Source organism: Tursiops truncatus, chromosome 11, assembly GCF_011762595.2.
Source record: "Tursiops truncatus isolate mTurTru1 chromosome 11, mTurTru1.mat.Y, whole genome shotgun sequence".
NCBI lineage: Eukaryota > Metazoa > Chordata > Mammalia > Artiodactyla > Delphinidae > Tursiops > Tursiops truncatus.
In genome coordinates, this window is record NC_047044.1 from 91,368,772 (window position 1) to 91,388,518 (window position 19,747).

The 19,747-nt window shown below is 34.6% G+C and overlaps 1 protein-coding gene across 3 annotated transcripts in view; it reads right to left on the reverse strand.

Moving 5' to 3' along the window:
- ATF7IP (activating transcription factor 7 interacting protein) overlaps positions 1 to 19,747 on the reverse strand; it is a 127,629-nt gene that overhangs the window by 35,682 nt on the left and 72,200 nt on the right. For all 3 annotated transcript variants that reach the window (XM_019937285.3, XM_033867019.2, XM_019937293.3), the window contains exon 6: positions 13,277 to 13,342. In XM_019937285.3, the coding sequence (XP_019792844.2) occupies positions 13,277 to 13,342 (66 nt within the window). The remainder of the gene's footprint in view (positions 1 to 13,276; positions 13,343 to 19,747) is intronic.

The window sequence follows — 19,747 nt, forward strand, 5'->3', positions numbered from 1 at the left end:
AATACTAGCAAACAGAATCCAACAGCACATTAAACGGATCATACACCATGATCAAGTGGGGTTTATTCCAGGAATGCAAGGATTCTTCAATATACGCAAATTAATCGTGATACACCATATTAGCAAATTGAAGGAGAAAAACCATATTATCATCTCTATAGATGCAGAGAAAGCTTTCGACAAAATTCAACACCCATTTATGATAAAAACCCTGAAGAAAGTAGGCATTGAGGAAACTTTCCTCAACATAATAAAGGCCATATATGACAAACCCACAGCCCACATCGTCCTCAATGGTGAAAAACTGAAAGCATTTCCACTAAGATCAGGAACAAGACAAGGTTGCCCACTCTCACCACTCTTATTCAACATAGTTTTGGAAGTTTTAGCGACAGCAATCAGAGAAGAAAAGGAATCCAAATTGGAAAAGAAGAAGTAAAGCTGTCACTGTTTGCAGATGACATGATACTATACATAGAGAATCCTAAAGATGCTACCAGAAAACTACTAGAGCTAATCAATGAATTTGGTAAAGTAGCAGGATACAAAATTAATGCACAGAAATCTCTGGCATTCCTATACACTAATGATGAAAAATCTGACAGTGTACTCAAGAAAACACTCCCATTTACCATTGCAACAAAAAGAAAAAAATATCTAGGAATAAACCTAGCTAAGGAGACAAAAGACCTGTATGCAGAAAATTATAAGACACTGATGAAAGAAATTAAAGATGATACAAATAGATGGAGAGATATACCATGTTCTTGGATTGGAAGAATCAACATTGTGAAAATGACTCTACTACCCAAAGCAATCTACAGATTCAATGCAATCCCTATCAAACTACCAATGGCATTTTTCAGAGAACTAGAACAAAAACTTTCACAATTTATATGGAAACACAAAAGACCCCGAATAGCCAAAGCAATCTTGAGAATGAAAAATGGAGCTGGAGGAATCAGGCTCCCTGACGTCAGACTATACTACAAAGCTATAGTAATCAAAACAGTATGGTACTGGCACAAAAACAGAAACATAGATCAATGGAACAGGATAGAAAGCCCAGAGATAAACCCATGCACATATGGTCACCTTATCTTTGACAAAGGAGGCAGGAATGTACAGTGGAGAAAGGACGGCCTCTTCAATAAGTAGTGCTGGGAAAACTGGACATGTACATGTAAAAGTATGAGATTAGATCAATCCCTAACACCATACACAAAAATAAGCTCAAAATGGATTAAAGACCTAAATGTAAGACCAGAAACTATCAAACTCTTAGAGGAAAACGTAGGCAGAACACTCTATGACATAAATCACAGCGAGATTCTTTTTGACCTGCCTCCTAGAGAAATGGAAATAAAAACAAAAATAAACAAATGGGACCTAATGAAACTTTAAAGCTTTTGCACAGCAAAGGAAACCATAAACAAGACCAGAAGACAACCCTCAGAATGGGAGAAAATATTTGCAAATGAAGCAACTGACAAAGGATTAATCTCCAAAATTTATAAGCAGCTCATGCAGCTCAATAACAAAAAACCAAACAACCCAATCCAAAAATGGGCAGAAGACCTAAGCAGACATTTCTCCAAAGAAGATATACAGACTGCCAACAAACACATGAAAGAATGCTCAACATCATTAATCAGTAGAGAAATGCAAATCAAAACTACAATGAGATATCATCTCACACCAGTCAGAATGGCCATCATCAAAAAATCTAGAAACAATAAATGCTGGAGAGGGTGTGGAGAAAAGGGAACCCTCTTGCACTGCTGGTGTGAATGTAAATTGATACAGCCACTGTGGAGAACAGTATGGAGGTTCCTTAAAAAAACTACAAATAGAACTACCATATGACCGAGTAATCCCATTACTGGGCATATACCCTGAGAAAACCATAATTCAAAAAGAGTCATGTACCACAATGTTCATTGCAGCTCTATTTACAATAGCCCGGAGATGGAAACAACCTAAGTGTCCATCATCGGATAAATGGATAAAGAAGATGTGGCACATATGTACAATGGAATATTACTCAGCCATAAAAAGAAACGAAATTGAGCTATTTGTAATGAGGTGGATAGACCTAGAGTCTGTCATACAGAGTGAAGTAAGTCAGAAAGAGAAAGACAAATACCGTATGCTAACACATATGTATGGAATTTAAGAAAAAAAATGTTATGAAGAACCTAGGGGTAAGGCAGGAACAAAGACACAAACCTACTAGAGAATGGAGTTGAGGATATGGGGAGGGGGAAGGGTAAGCTGTGACAAGGAGAGAGAGAGGCCTGGACATATATACACTACCAAATGTAAGGTAGATAGCTAGTGGGAAGCAGCTGCATAGCACAGCGAGATCAGCTCGGTGCTTTGTGACCGCCTGGAGAGGTGGGATGGGGAGGGTGGGAGGGAGGGAGACGCAAGAGGGAGGAGATGTGGGAACGTGTGTGTATGTGTGGCTGATTCACTTTGTTGTACAGCAGAGGCTAGCACACCATTGTGAAGCAATTATACTCCAATAAAGATGTAAAAAGAAAAAAAAATGGAATGGAAGATGGCACAGGTGACATAATAATACAGAAACCTAAAAGAATATATGTGATCTATTAGAATTAATAAGTGAATTTAGCAAAAGCATTGAGATACCAAAACAAATTGTATTTTTACATATCATTCAAAAAGAATTTGAAAATGAAACTTTTTAACATGACATTATTTTTAAATGATACTTATACCCAGAAAATGAATACAAAGAAATAAATCTAATCAAAGATGTTCAAAACTCAATATAGAAAGCAAAAAAGCATTACTGAGAGAAACTAAAGATGTAGAGAGAAATTTCCTAATTTAGTAATGAAAGACTCAGTGTTGCAAAGATGTCAATTTTCCTCCATATTGACCTATAGATCTCATACAATCCCATTCAAAGTTCTCCTGAAATTTTTTAATGGAAAATGACAAGGTGATTCTAAAATTGATATGAAAATTCAAGGGCTCTACAATAGTCACAGCAATCCTGAAGAACAATGACATTGGTAGAGTGATGGGAAAGTATGATCTTTACATTAAGTATTTCTTGGGTGAATGAGACATCCATATTTTAAAATATGAATCTTAATCTCTATCACATAGGATACACACACACACACACACACACACACACACACACACACGTTAATTCCAGATAGATTAGATCCAAATGTGGAAGGTAAAAATATAAGGTGCCTAGATGATAGCATAAGACATATCTTTATAACCTTTCTTAAACAGAACACAAAGAGTAATAAGCATTGAAGGAAAGATCATAAAGACTACATTGTTCTGTTCATCAAAAGACAACTTTAGGAGTGAAAAGTAGAAGATGTTTGCAAGCCATATATTAGACAAAGGACTTATATTTCAAATATATAAAGCACCACTGTAAATCAATAAGAAAAAACAGCAACCAGTTTTATTTTTTTGTATCTTTGTTGGAGTGTGGTTGCTTTGCAGTGTTGTGTTGGTTTCTGCTGTGCGGCAAAGTGAGTCAGGTATGCGTATGCATTTGTCCCCATGTCCCCTCCCTCTCGCGTCTCCCTCCCACCCTCCCCGTCCCACCCCTCTAGGTCATCGCGGAGCATCAAGCCAATCTCCCTGTGCTATAGCTTCCCACTAGCCATCCATTTTACATTCAGCAACCAGTTTTAAATAACTGACAAAAGGCATAAAAGAGGACATCCAAAAAACTGATAAACTTACGAAATACTGTTGAGCCCTACGTCAAGGACACCCTGTATCAAGGACACAGGACAAAAATTCCAGAATTAACCAAGCCCCCACTGCAACTGTTGCCATGGGCTCTCCTAATCTAAACCAGAGAGCCCCCCGACTCCGTATTAAGCAAAATAATCACCATGTAGTAACCTCAGAGCATCCTGACAAGAATGACCTAGTGCCATCTTGCCAGCAGGAATTTTCTTTGTCCTGAGGCTATAAAAGTTGGCTACTAGCTCACAAAGAGGATCAGCTCTCCCTGATCTATCAGGAACTCGGCCCGCTGTATTTGCAGCACCCCTCACTAACTCTGCCCTTTGTTCTCAAGAAACTCACTCTTTTCTAAAATACTTCGTTTCTGGAAATTCTTCTTCCAACCCACACTCAGACCATGATAAATACTATTCAACATCATTAGTGATTAGGAAAATTCACTTTAAAACCACAGTGGTATATCATTACACACCATTATATTGGCTATTTTGTTGTTGCTGTTCCAAAACAGACAATAGCACGTATTTGTGGGGATACAGAATAATGAAAACTCTCCAGCATTGCTGGTATGGATGCAAACTGTGCAACCACTTTGGAAAAGTTTGTCATTATCCACTCAGTCTGAAGATATGCACATCCTTTGACCCAGCATTTCCACTTCAAGTTATACAGCTCACAGAAATACGTGCTTGTGAGCACCAGACACTTGCACAGATGCTCATGGCACATTATGTGAAATAGCCAGAAACTGAAAACAGTACATATGTCCCTCAACAGCAAACAGGATAAATTGTGTTACATTCAGACTAAAAATGAATTAACTACAGCTATTCAAAACAACACATAAAAATCTGAAAAGCATAATGTTGAAAGACAGAATCCAGGCACAAAAGATTAAAAGCTCTATGAATCCACTGACATAAATCTTATATAAAGACAGAATAGGTTACCTTTCGGGAAAGGGTAATGACTGGGAGAGCGCAATGGGGAAGTTTATAGGGTTGTAATAATGTAGTTTTTAACCTCAGTGATAGTAATATTGGTATGTTTATTTGGTAAAAATTCATCAAGCTAATATATATTATATATATCTATGTGTGTATACATGTGTATCTATGTGTGTATACATGTGTATATATGTGTGTATATATGTTATAGTTCATAAATTATGTTCACAAATGCTGTAGGAAAGAAGATTAAATGTTTACTGAAGAAAAAAAAGAAAGGACACGACAGCAACTTGAAAGCAAATGAAAATATGAAATTCTCTGGTAAAAGTAAATACACAAACAAATGCAGAATCCTGCATTACTGTAAAGTTGGTGCAAAAAACATATAATTCTGGTACAGAATTTAAGTATAAAATATAATTGTAAATCTATGTTGAAGTATACACAATACAGGGCTTCCCTGGTGGTGCAGTGGTTGAGAGTCCGCCTGCCAATGCAGGGGACATGGGTTCGTGCCCCGGTCTGGGAAGATCCCACATGCCGCAGAGCGGCTGGGCCCGTGAGCCATGGCCACTGAGCCTGCGCGTCCGGAGCCTGTGCTCCGTGGCGGGAGAGGCCACAGCGGTGAGAGGCCTGCGTACTGCAAAAAAAAAAAAAGTATACACAATACAAAAAGATATTATGTATGATATCAATAACATAAAGTAGTGAGAGGAAACATGTGACTGAAGTTGTTACTAGTTTAAAATAGGTGTAAACTTAAGATATTTTATGTAATCCCCATGGTAATGACAGAGAAAATACCTATAGAAGATACACAAAAAAATGAGAAATGAATTAAAGCACTGACACTACTAACTAATTAAGAAAATAAACAAAACACACAGGAAGTAAGAAAAAACTGAAGACAGACAAAACAGCTCCAAGACAAACAGAAAATATTCAACAAAATGGCAATAATAAGTTTGTCCCTACAATAATTACTTTAAATCCAAATGGATTAAATTCTCCATAGAAAGATATACCCTGGCTTAATGGATTCAATAAAACAACAACAAAAACAAAAAAACCCAAGATCCTGCTATATGCTATCAACAAGAGGAACACTTTAGGTCTAAAGACACAAATAGGCTGAAAGTAAAAGTAAGGAAAAAGATATTCCATTCAAATGGTAAGCAAAACAAAGTAGAGGTGACCATACGTATTTAAGACAAAATGCATTTGAAATCAAAAACTATTACAAGAGACAAAGAAGGACACTACATAATGAAAAGTCAACTGACCAGATGTAACATTTATAAATATATATGGACATATCATCTATGCCTCCAAATATAGGATGTAAAAATTGGTTTTTTTTTACAGAAAATCAGAAACACCATAATAGTAGGAGTCTTCAGAACATCATTTTATATAATGGATAGATGTTCCAGACAGAAAATCAGTAAGGAATCTCTAGAAATGAACAAGACTAAAGATCAAACAGACAAATGTAGAAATTTTCACCCAACACACATTCTTCTCAAGCACACACAGAACTTTCTCCAGTATAGATCATATATTAGGTCACAAAACAAGCCCGAACACATTTAAAACAATGAAAACCATACCAAATATCTTTGTGAATCACAATGGAATAAAACTTGAAATCAACATCATAAGGAAAATGGAAAAAAGTCACAAATATGTGGAAAACTTTTAAAAATCCAGTGAGTAAAATAAGAAATCACAATGGATACTAGAGAATATCTGAGATATATATAAACAAAAACACAACATACTAAATTTATGGGAAAATTGGTGCAGCAAAAGTAGTACTAAGAGAAAAGTTTGTGGTCGTAAATGCTTACAAAAAAACAAAACAAAACAACAACCCTCAAATCAACGGCCTAACTTTATACCTCAAGGAACTAGAAAAGAAAAAAACAAACTAAACTCCAAGTTATAAGAAGGAAGGAAACAATAAAGATTACAGCAGAAATAAATGACATAGACAATACAAAATCAATAGAAAAAAATTTTAATTGGTAAAACCTTATCTAGATTACCTAAGAAAAAAGAAAGAAGGCATAAACAAACAAAATCATATATGAAACAGGAGGCATTATAACTGATGTCACGGAAAGAGAAGGATCATAAGACACCACTGTGGCAACAAATTGGATAATCTAGAAGAAATGGATAACTTCCTAGAAATATGCAACCTACTAAGACCGGATCAAGAAGAAATTAACTTGAACAGACCTAAACAAGTACAGAGATTGAATCAGTAATCAAAAACATCCTAACAACCAAAAAAGTCAAGTACCAGATGGCTTCACTGGAGAATTTACCAGACATTTAAAGAAAATCAACAACAGCCCTTCTCAACTCTTCCAAAAAACTGAAGTGGAGGGAACACTCCCAAACTCAGTTTATGAAGCCCACATCATCCAGATACCAAAGCCAAAGACACCAAAATAAAAGAAAATTACAGGCTAATATCCCTGATAAACATATATACAAAAATTCTCAACAAAATGCTAGCATATAAAATTCATCAGCACATTAAAAAGAATTACACAACATGGCAAAGTAGGATTTATCCCTGGAATACAAGGATAGCTCAACATATGAAAAGCAATCAACGTAATACTCCACATTAAAAGAATAAAGGGAAAAAAACCCACATGATCTTCTCAATTGTTGCAGAAAAAGCATTTGACAAAATTCAACACCTTCTCATGATAAAAACACTCGACAAGTTAGGAAACTACCTCAATATTAAAAAGACCGTATGTCAAAAGCCCATAGCTAATATCATACTCAATGGTGAATAACTGAAAGCTTTCCCTCTAAGATAAGGAACAAGGTAAGTTTGCACGCTCTCACCAATTTCTTCAACATGGCACTGGAAGGGCCTCACAAGAGCAATTAAGCAAGAAAAATAAATAAAAGGCAGCCAAATCGAAAGGAGTAAAAGTATCACTGTTCACAGATGACATCTTATATTTAGATAACCCTAAAGAAGCCACACACACACGAAAAAGTCTGAACTAATAAATGAATTCAGCAATGCTACAGGATAGAAAATCAACACGAAAAATCAGTTACATGTGGAATGTAAAAGCTAAGACAAATTAGTGAATATAACAAAAAAGAAACAGACTCACAGATATAGAGAACAAACTAGTGGATACCAGTGAGGAGAGGAAGTGGGAGAGGGGCAAGATAGGGACAGGAGATTAAAAGGCACAAACTATTATGTATAAAATAAATAAGCTACAAGGATATACTGTACAGCTCAGGGAATATAGCCAATATTTCATAACAACTATAAAGGGAGTATAACTTTTAAAAATTGTGAATCACTATGTTGTACACCTGAGAGTTATATAATATTGTAAATCAACTATATCTCAACAACAAAAAAGAAATCAGACGTACATCTATATACAAACAATGAGCAATCTGAGAAAGAAATTAAGACAATAATCCCATTACAATATCACTAGAAAGAATAAAATATTTAGGCGCAAACTTAACCAAGACAGTAAAAGACCTTTACACTGAAAACTACAAAACCTTGTTGAAAGAAATAAAAGACACAAATAAACGGAAAGACATATTCATGGAGATTGAAAGACTTAATATTGTTAAAATGTCCATCCTTTCCAAAGTGGTCAAAAGTTTCAATGCAATGCCAACCAAAATCCCTGTCATTTTTTGCAGAAGTAGGAAAAAGCATCCTAAAATTCATATGGAATCTCAAGAAACCCTGAATTGCCAAAACAATCTGAAAAAAGAACAACGCTGAAGGCTTCATACCTTCTGATTTTAAAAGGCTACAGTAATCAAAACAGTTCGGTGCTGGAATATAGACAGACACATAAACCTGTGAAACAGAATAGAGATCCCAGAAATAAACTCTTATGTATACACTCAAATGATGTTCTACAAGGGTGCCAAGGCTACACAATGGGGAAATGACAGTCTTTTAACAAATGGTGTGAAAACTGGATATCCAAATGCAAAAGAATGAAGTTAGGCCATTAAACCCTATACAAGAATTTATTCCAAATGGATTAGAGACCTAAATGTAAAACCTAAAACTATGAAATTCCTAACAGAAAGCCCAGGGGGAAGCTTCATGACAGTGGATTTGGCAACGATTTCTTGGATCAAAGCAAAGGCAACAAAAGCATGAAAAGACAAAGATTACATCAAACAAAATTTTCTGCACATGAAAGGAAACAATCAACAGAGTGAAAAGGAAACCTATGGAATGGGAGAAAATAACTGCAAATCATGTATCTGGTAAGGCGTTAATGTCCAGAACATATAAAGAACTCCTACAACTTAACAACTAAAATACAAGTAACCAGATTTTAAAATGGCCAAAGGCCCTGAATAAACATTTCTCCAAAGAAAATATGCAAAATGACCAACAAGCATATGAAAAGATGCTCAGCATCACTAATGAGAGAAATACAAATCAAAACCACACTGAGATACAGCCTCGCATCCATTAGGGTGGTCACTAACACAAAACAGAAAAAAAGCAAGTGCTGACAAGAATGTACAGAAATGGGAACCCTTGTGTCCTGCTGATAGGAATGTAAAATGGTGTGGCTGCTAAAGAAGAGTCTGGAGGCTCCTCAAAAAACTAGTCACAGAATTACCATATGCCCCAGCAAGTTCACTTCTGGGTATGTATATCCAAGACTTTGATCTCAAAGAAGTCAAAGAGGTCACACCAATGTTCACTGCAGCATTATTCATAAGAGCCAGGAGTTGAAAGCAGCCCAAATATCCATCAATACATAAATGGATAAAGAAAATGTGGTATATACATATAATGGAGTATTATTCAGCCTTAAAAAAGGAAATCCTGTCACATGCTGTAACACTGATGAACCTTGAGGACATAATGTTTTGTGAAATAAGGTAGTCACAAAACAACAAATACTGTATGACTGCACTTATGAGATATCTAGAGTAGTCAAAATCATGGAAACAAAGTAGAACAATAGTTTCCAGGGGTTAAAAGGGAGGGGAAATGGGTTCTATGGGTACAGTTTCAGTTTTGCAAGATGAAAAATTTCTAGAGATCTGTTACACAACAATGTTAACAAAGGTAACACTACTGAGTTTTAGAATTTAAAATGGTAAATTTTGGACTTCCCTGGTGGCGCAGTGGTTGGGAGTCCGCCTGCTGATGCAGGGGATGCGGGTTCGTGCCCCGGTCCGGAAGGATCCCATGTGCTGCGGAGCGGCTGGGCCCATGAGCCATGGCCGCTGAGCCTGCGCATCCGGAGCCTGTGCTCCGCAACGGGAGAGGCCGCAGCAGTGAGGGGCCCACGTACCACAAAAATAAAAAAAAAAGAACAACAACAACCAAAAAAAAAAGGTAAATTTTATGTTAACTATTTCTATCATAATTAAAGTAAAAAGAATTTAAAATATTTTTTAATAAAAAATTGAAATGTAGGATTTAGATTCAATCTAAAATTTGTTTGAGAATCAATTATGTCATTGATTTTCATAGATAAAGGATGAGAAATATCTTGATATTTATTTTGCAGTAAAAAACTAGAAAGGATGAAAGTTAAAGATATCAGTCATAGAGGAGTAAAATAGATTAGATTATGCGTGTGGTCTTAATAGCAAACTGCCTATGAGGATTTTCTATTCTTTCCGAAATTAACAGAAAATGTTTTAAGACAAACCTGAATAGTGGGGTTCACTATTAACTGGTTAATATCAAAGGACCAAGGAACAAATCTAAATAGAAGAAAAGCATCTGAAGTGTCATTGTTTGTTTAGTTATTTTCAGGATAAAGTTCTAAACATTCTTTCTACATGTCTTATTTTTAAAACAGCAAGACACAGATGTAAAAGTACAGTGGATACCATAATTAAAGGGAATTAAACACGAAAGAACAAAATCTTTGAAATTTCTACACATCTCTCTCACAAGAAGAAAACATTAACAAGAATGAGTTAGAAAGATGTCCAAGTTTTGAAATTTAAAATTGGCCTTGTTCACAAACTAAAGAAGGAAGGAACAAAATTTGAAAAACTGAATACTACACCTTAACATTTCCTTCAAGTGCCACATATACTAACTGTCCAAATTAATCTTTTCCAATCTTTAGGAATTACACAGTATTTGTCCTTGTTTCCATACCAGTTGTAGCCCTTCAAGACAAACTTTTCATGGATTGTAATATTTTCATTTTTATTCCTTAAGATCTCTGCCTGTCTTCTTTAACTAAACAAACAAGACTTGGAAAGTAGATACGAGAACAAATTTGATATGCATAAACACTGGAAAAGTACACGGTGGGCAGCACTGCTTAGTTCAGACACAGGATGAAAGGAAAAAATGGAAATTCATATTGCACAAAACAATGGAAAAATTTCAAACTCCTATATTTGGTTGATGCATAGCAAATAAAGGTTAAACGAAGATTTATACCAATTTTCTAATGTAAGAAATAAAACAGCTTAGTTTTTATACTGTGACAAAAAAACAAAGCTGAGAAAGTGGAGTTTAAAATCAGAGAATTAATTACATCATCGAAGAGGACCATAATTAAAAAATCTTTGGCTGTGGCCAAATGAGGGTTTGATGAGAATAGCCTGTGTAAACAAAGATAAAAACTATCAGTTGGGCTTCCCTGGTGGCGCAGTGGTTGAGCGTCCGCCTGTCGATGCAGGGGACACGGGTTCGTGCCCCGGTCCAGGAAGATCCCACATGCCGCGGAGCGGCTGCGCCCGTGAGCCATGGCGGCTGAGCCTGCGCGTCCGGAGCCTGTGCTCCGCAACGGGAGAGGCCACAGCAGTGAGAGGCCCGTGTACCGCAAAAAAAAAAAAAAAAAAAAAAAAAAAACCAATAGAAGAGAGATAAACCCATGCACATATGGTCACCTTATCTTTGATAAAGGAGGCAAGAATATACAATGGAGAAGAGACAGCCTCTTCAATAAGTGGTGCTGGGAAAAAAAAAAAAAAGAATACAGAGATGCAGAACAGATTAGTAGTTGCCAGGGTACAGGGAGTGAGGGTAGGGTTAAAGCAAGGTTGAAACTATAAAAGAACAGCATGAGGGAGTCCCTTTATGGTGAGGGAACAGTTCTGTATCTTGACGGTGGTGGCAGGTTATATAAATCTATACATGAGATCAAACTGCGTAGAAACACACACACACACACAATTAATTCGTGTAAAAACTGGTGGAAACTGGTATGGTCTACAAAACTATTTAATAGAATTGTAACAATTTCTTGGTTTTGATATTGTACTACAATTATAGAAGATTTCACCATTGGGGGAAGCTGAGTGAAGGGTTCATAGGAGTCTACGTATTATTGCTGCAACTTCCTATGTATCTATCATTATTTCAAAGTAAATTTTGTTTTAAAAAGTCAAGTAAAGAAGATATGAAAATGATTCAAGACAGAAAAATCCTACAGTAATAATGACTACTACTGAAATAATTATTATTGGCAATTACTATGTCCCAGGCAATGAAGATATCAAGACACAAAGAAATGTAACTTGCTCAAATGATTAAAAAAAAAAAAAGAGGAGGAAAAGAAAGAAATTCAACTAAAAGCAATAGTGCAATGTACAAGTGCTATACTAAAAATACATATTACTGAATAACTAAGGAAACAACAAAAGCAAAAGTGTGACTACAGACTAGTTTGTGTGCTATGCTATGACACTTGGACTAAACTACATGGGGGAAAAAAGGAAGAGGAGAACCAGGCTACTTGAGGCAGTGTATACTAAAACATTTTGGAGGAAATAATAGTCTAGACTAGGATACTGGCAAATACAGGCATACCTTGTTTTATTGCACTTCGCAGATACTGCATTTTTTATAAACTGAAGGTTTATACCAACGTGCATCAAGCAAGTCTATAGGTACCATTTTTCCAACAGTATTTCCTCACTTTGCATCTCTGTGTCACATTTTTTGGTAATTCTTGCAATATTTCAATATTTTATATTATTATTATATTGCTATGGTAATCTGTGATCAGTGATCTTTGACATTACTCATTGTTTTTTGTTTTGTATTTCTTAATTAGGTATGTACATTGTCTTTTTAGACACAATGCCATTGCTCACTTAATAGACTATAGTGTAGCGTAAACATAACTTCTACTGTTTTTTTAACGAAAAAGTTTTTTACAAATTTGTGACTCGCTTTATTGCAATAATCGCTTTACTGCAGTGATCTGGAACTGAACCTGCAATATCTCCAAGGCATGCCTGTATGTAAAAAGAGAAACAAGGTAAGGCAAATCCCCAAAACACAATTTTAAAGATGGATAGAAAATACAATTTCAAGAATGCCTTATATAAATAGATTAATATGTACCGATGTATGAAAACAGTGAGGATTAGAAACGATTAATAATTAGTTCTAGAGTAGCAGCTCTGGAAACAACATGCAGGAAGTGCACAGTATGAAAGCAAATTTCCGACCTGTAATAAAGAGTTTCCTCCTAAATCAGCACTTCCTAATATTACCACTTAAGGCTAAATATTAATTATGCAAGAATAGAAATTCTTACTTCTTGTCTTTTCTTAAGATCTTCTTTGGCTGCTCCAAAGCGTTTGGTTAACCTGGCTATCTTGGCCTAAAAAGAGCAAAAATGAGACGGAAATCAAATGGCATTATAGTATTAAAAAGAAACCCATGCATACATAACAAGAAACCCACAGGTAATAGGATCCTCAGAAGATAGCTAACAGCAAAGGAAATAAGGCAAGTTGACTGTAAAACATATATCTGAAAAATACAGAAAATCATAACAAAAACGTAAACACTCTTAATTTTGTAAGATTGGCTTTTTTCCTCCTTGAACTGTGGTTGTTTGCTCACAAACCAGTATATTTCTGAATATGTGTGCTTGCGTTTGTTATTTTTTAACACAGTTGTAACCACACTTAATTTTCTCACTGAGAAGTGTATAGTAAGCATATCTATAAATCCCTTACTGATAGTACATATGAGTATATGTATGATATATTGAATCATTAGTTATACAGTCTCTTTCCTACTGGATGTGTTCAGTTGTTTCTTAACTAACTGTGTAGTCAAATAACATGCAATTAATAATTTTGTTCTTTCAGATTACTTACTTAAGCTACATTCACAGAGGTGGAATTCCTGAGACAGAGTGTATTTTTAAGGCTCCTATCTAAATGCTTTTCAGACAGGCTTTGTTAATTTACACTTTCAATAGCAATGTATATAAATGTTCACATGATATTACTCTTTGAAGTATTTAATTTCATATTGTGTTAACCTTTAAAAAACTGACAAAAATGTTACCTTCTTAGTGTTAACATTTGTGAGATTATTTTATTAATCATTTGTACTGCTTATTAAACACTGCCTGATCACATATTTTGCCCACATACATATTCATAAAAATTTAATACCAGAGGCAGAAAGGAAAAAAACAGAAAAATTACCCCATCACCACATGAATATTTTCTTTGTATTTATTTCCTTTAAGTCTTTTACCAAGGCATTGCTATGATACTCAATTGTTTTTCTTGTGGCTGTTGCTGTCATTTTACGATAAATGTATTTTTAAGAATTTTAAACTTCTGAGTGCGTTCACGAGGCCTGCCTAAGGAAGTGCTCTTCCAGATAATTTCAATTAGCCAATACAATCATATCATAAAAAGAAAATATTATTTACTTTTAAACCCTTTTTTCCCAAAATAGTCACTTCTAAAGAAGACCCCAAAACTTAAGAAGTATTCAAGTCCACCGATATGGGCTAGGCAATCAATTCCTATGACTCCCAAGGTGAAGATTTTCCTCAGGACTTAATTATTTATGCATATTATTAACACCCAAGGACATGTACAGCACAATTTTTAAAATTCTTAATATGGATTTACCTTCCTGTAACTAAAATATTTCAAGTAATTTTTTCAAGAAAGGTATATATGAGAAAGTGTTTTCTGTACTCCAACTTATACAAGAATGTCTTTCATTTTTTCTTTTGGCAGGCTATCTAGTAGGTATTCTATAAATTGCATAATATGTATACTATTATTATTTGCCCTTAAAAATGAAAGCAAATTTAAAACATTATTTTGTATATGTTATATATGGGGAAAGGTCTAGAAGAATAAACACCAAAGCTAACGGTGGTTACCTCTAGAGGCTATGATTGGCAGGCAGTGTAAAGAGAGCTTCAATTTCATGTCATATACATCTATAGTATATTCAAATATTTCTTAAAAAAATTTTTTTATCACTTCAAAATTTAAACTACTGGCAGAGGAAAAAAATAACAAAATTTAGACACAGACATGCTTTCTTCTGCCATTTAATATCATAAAAAAGAAATCAAAGAGCAGACTTTTTGTGTTGTTTTAATCTAGGGAAACTACAATTTTTTAATTATAATTCAAAATATCTGTCATAATATGTCTAAGATTGGGTCTCTTTTTCTGGCAAGTATTCTGTGAAATCTTTTAAAAAACTCTATAAACAAGTCATTTTTTTAGTGAAGGAGGTAATATTCTATTACTATATCTTTGATTACTACTACTATTTCATTTGCTCTTGGTTTCTTAGGCATATCTATCATTTCTTGTATAATGGCACAATGGTACCTGTTTACATAAAAGTTGCATAAATTGTTGGGATTCAGACACACTGGGGCCTTGTTTAGCAAACTATGCAAACCAAGAATTTCTTTGTTATTTACCAAGGAATATCTCAGGAAATAATTCTGTGTGGGGAAAAAAAAAAAGTAATCGTATATCGTTTGCCTAATAACAAATGTTAGCACTCAAAAACGCTAGTGAATAAACAGACACATGGTATTCATTATTCAAAATTCTCTCGTGGATTAGGCAGCCACAGATTTACTCATTGAGGGAGGCGAGTGGGAGGAGAGACTGAAAGAAAAAACTGAAAAAGCTATTTTCAGTTAAAACTACTTAAAATGGCATTTTATAAATCATAACCAATGGAACATTGGATTCCAGAGTGTGTTGACAGTTTTTCCATAAAAAAATCCAGTTGAAATATTGAGTATCCTGAATTTGCATAGTGATTTGAGAGGACTCAAGTCTTCCTATCCAGGAAATGGTAGATCACTGTTGACTCGTGCTTTCTTTTTCTGTCCGTTTTCTTCATAATGGTCTTGAAATTTTGTTTTTCGGTTTATTCTTAAGTATTTTCTTATTTTTAAATGTCTACCATATGTAAAACTGTTTTCTCATTACAATTTCCCACTGGTTGTTGCTGATGTACAGCAAGGCTACTAGAATATGTTTTCCTTTTATCAGTTAGTTGCTAAGCATTACAGTTTATCATTTACCATTATTACTCCTCATGCCTTTTTCCTGTTTTATTTTATTGCCCTGTCACCAAAGTTCTAAATAGCAGCACAGATAAGGCATCCTTGTCCTAGTCTCAACTCTAGTGGAAATATTTCCAAAGATCCACTATTAAATATGATATTTATAACAGGTTTCTGATCATCTTTATGAGATTTAAGGTACTTCCCTCCTATTTTTTCCAACACCTGGTCAGTTTTAGCAAATCCTCCTTGTTTGGTATCTACTGAGATGATCACACAATTTATATCCTTCTTCTGTTAGTACAGTGAAATATAATGGTTAATATTGAACCAGCCTTACATTCATGAGAGAAACCAATGCTGGAAAATAAAACTGGCCTATATTTGTTCTTTTCTAACGCCACAGAATTCCACAGTTGGGTGTGCTTCATAAAATGAGGCCTCATCTTTTCCTATACTCTGGAAGTGTTTATAGGAGAAGTGAATTACCTGTTCCTCAAATGTTTGTCAGAATTTTCTGGCAAGGCTTTTGGGGCCTAATGATTTCTTCAGAAACAGATCTTTCACTACAAGTGACTACAATTTTAACAGAGTTCCTCATAATTTTCAGCTTTCTACTTTCTTCTTAGATAAAATGGACTTCACAGGTATAAGGTTGTATATAATAATGTTCTCTTAACTTAAAGAATCTCCTCTAGATCTTTATTTCTTGCCTTTTTGAATCCTTATACAGTTTATTTGTGCTTTTCTTTGTAGATCAAAAATGTATCTACTTTTAAGGCTTTTCAATAAGCTTTTGTCTTTATTGCTCAATCTTCAAAAAGGGTCGGCTTTTTTGCTATTTCTATTAACTCCTTCCTCCTTCTCTGGGTTTTAGTTTGTTCTTGCTATATTTTTCCCTAGCAAAGGAGATGCACATATAATGCTTTTTTATTTTTCTGTTTGTTAGTAATAAATTAAAGTTATAAATTTCCCTTTGAATACTGCATCAGCTTTAACTTACAAGTTTTAATATGCAATGTATTATTATAGTTCTGACCTAAAGAGTTGAGAATGTCCATTTTTAAATTCCTCTTTGTAATTACCTGGAAGTATGTTTTGGGGGAGGGTACCATCTGGGAGAGGAGAAAAGCTAAATATCTGTCGATAATTTCTAATTTTACTACATAGTTACTACTGAATCCACAACAAATGATGGTGGTTAGCATTTTAAGATGCTCTTAGAAATCACTACATTTCTAATGTGACAATGCATTAAAGATATATAAACCTAAAAATTATATGTTTTCCTACTTAAAAAATAATAAAACTCGTGGACATAACTGTTTGGATTTACCTTACAATTTGACATCTCTGAAAAAGTGAAAATACATAAAACTTTTTCAAGATTCAGAAAGCAACAATCCCTAAACTAACACAGAAAATAATTATATAATGAATTCTCCATATATTCCAATGTTGACAATTTTTTCAGCTCTTATAAAATATGTTTAGTACACAGAAAATAAGCTAATAATTACAAACAGGCTTTATGGACAAAAGTCATAATACACAGTGAACTATTATTTAAAACTTAAAAATGACTTTAATCAAGAACTAGTCCATTGAAAAAATACATAAGAATGGCAACTAATTTGAAAATCCATAAAAATCTAACTTCCTTTATCTATAGAGAAATTTATACATTAAAAATTATAGCAGAATAGAGACCTTCATGAGTTCCTTCTAGAGGTAAAGTCCACATTACTCAATTCTATCCTCTTACCACAGTTTTTAATGTATGGTAAATTTTTATACTTATGGCAAAGGATCACAAGTCCTTTAAAAGTCTATTTTTTTGTAACTGCAGAGTTAAAAAAAAGAAGAAGCCACTAATACTAAAATTAATAATATTAAATTATGTATTCCTTAAAGCAAAATACCTACTAAGCCACTGGTGATTAATTATTTGCTTTCAATTGTGTTTTGACTTTGAATGCTATAAAACTCATACTGGATTCTGCCAAAGGAAGTCAGGTATAATAAATGAATATATATGCATATCAGGAAGATGTACTCATCTACTGCTATGATATGAGATACAGAAGTACTATATACACACTGCAATATTTTCAAACAGTTTACTGTCAGCTCTACCTAAAAATAGTAAATTATTTAATAAAATACACAGTTATCTGCTGAAGCATATGATAAAGTAGGCTTTAAGTTGAAGAACTTGAAAACAATAATTATTAAAATATTGAAAGAGTAAGTGACATCACCAAAAATGCCTGAGTGGAAATTCAGGGTTGTCTCTTCCCCAAAGCAACTAATTAGCTTGCAAGCATTGTTGGAATCTATTCAAAAACTTACAATAGCTAAGGGAAGACTTAGGGAATAATAAAGCTGCACTTTGCAGTATGACAGCACTGAGGTCTTTTAAAATTGTCCTTTATGATTCCCCACACCCAGATCAGCAGCAGCTATAAGGATGACAGCTGGGATACCTGAAGCAAGTTATGAGTGCCACAGGAAGCAATATGCACCTTATTTTCTCTAGTAACTCCCTCAAGAAACAGCACAAAGGCTGGCCTTTGATTCACCCAAGTCTGAGTAATTCCCAAGGCTGGGGCAGCATTCCAGACAGATTTTCCCAAAAAGATTTAAAGGTGCTGGTATTGGCACAGCAGCTTGAGGCATAGAACAATTTGGACAAAGAATATAAAGAAAAGCCTGGGATAGAAAAGGGCAGAAAAAAGACACACAGCAAAAGGGGGCTTTAAAAGCTCTCACCCATGTCAGGAAATTGAGAAGAATACCTGAATGCCCAGGGCAGAAAGCATGCTCAGAAATGGGCTGAAAAGACCCTAAGCTTTCACCTCTGACTGGCTTTCAGAGTCTGTGCAAGCAGGAAGAGAAGGATAAGGCAAGTCTGATAAAGCAGGTTGTAAATGGCCTAGATTAAGTGTGGAAGGAGTGCTCCAACACAGGCAATCTGCTAAGACCTGGGAGAGTAATTTTTTTCCTTCTTTAAGCTCCAGGCATTTAAGGTAACTGTCAAAACACAAGCTGACCACTAAGCTAATAAAACACAGACTTTAGTGGTCACACACAATAATGAATACATACTTTCCAAAAATAGTTGAGAAAACTCACTAAGCAAGCAAACAACAAACCACAACAAGCAGCAACAACAAACCCTGCACAGGACAGGAGAATCTGATTTTCTGAACTGCCACATTACAATATTCAAAATATCCAGTTTTCAACAGTAACAACAAAAAAAATTAGGAGGTATACAAAGAAATAAGGATGGTTTACTCACAGAAAAAAAAAGAATTAACAGAAATATAGCTCAGGCATAGGACTTACTAGACAAAGACTTTAAACAGATGGTTTTAAATCTATTCAAAGAGCTAAAGGACACAACAGAAAAAGAACTTTAAAAAAAAAAAGGAAAATAATGTCTCACCAAATAGAGAATATCAATAAAGAGACAGACATTATATAAAGAAAACAAATATAAATTCTGGAGCTGAAAGTATAATAACTGAAATTAAGAAATTCACCAGAGAGGTTCAACAGATTTGAGCAGGACAGGGCTGTAAAGGAACAGTTTTGTATACTATTGAAGATAAGTAGGTATTAATTCAAGATGTTAAGTGTAATCCCCAGAGTAATCACTAAGGAAAAAGCTAAAAAATTTACAGAAAGAGAAAGACAAAAAGA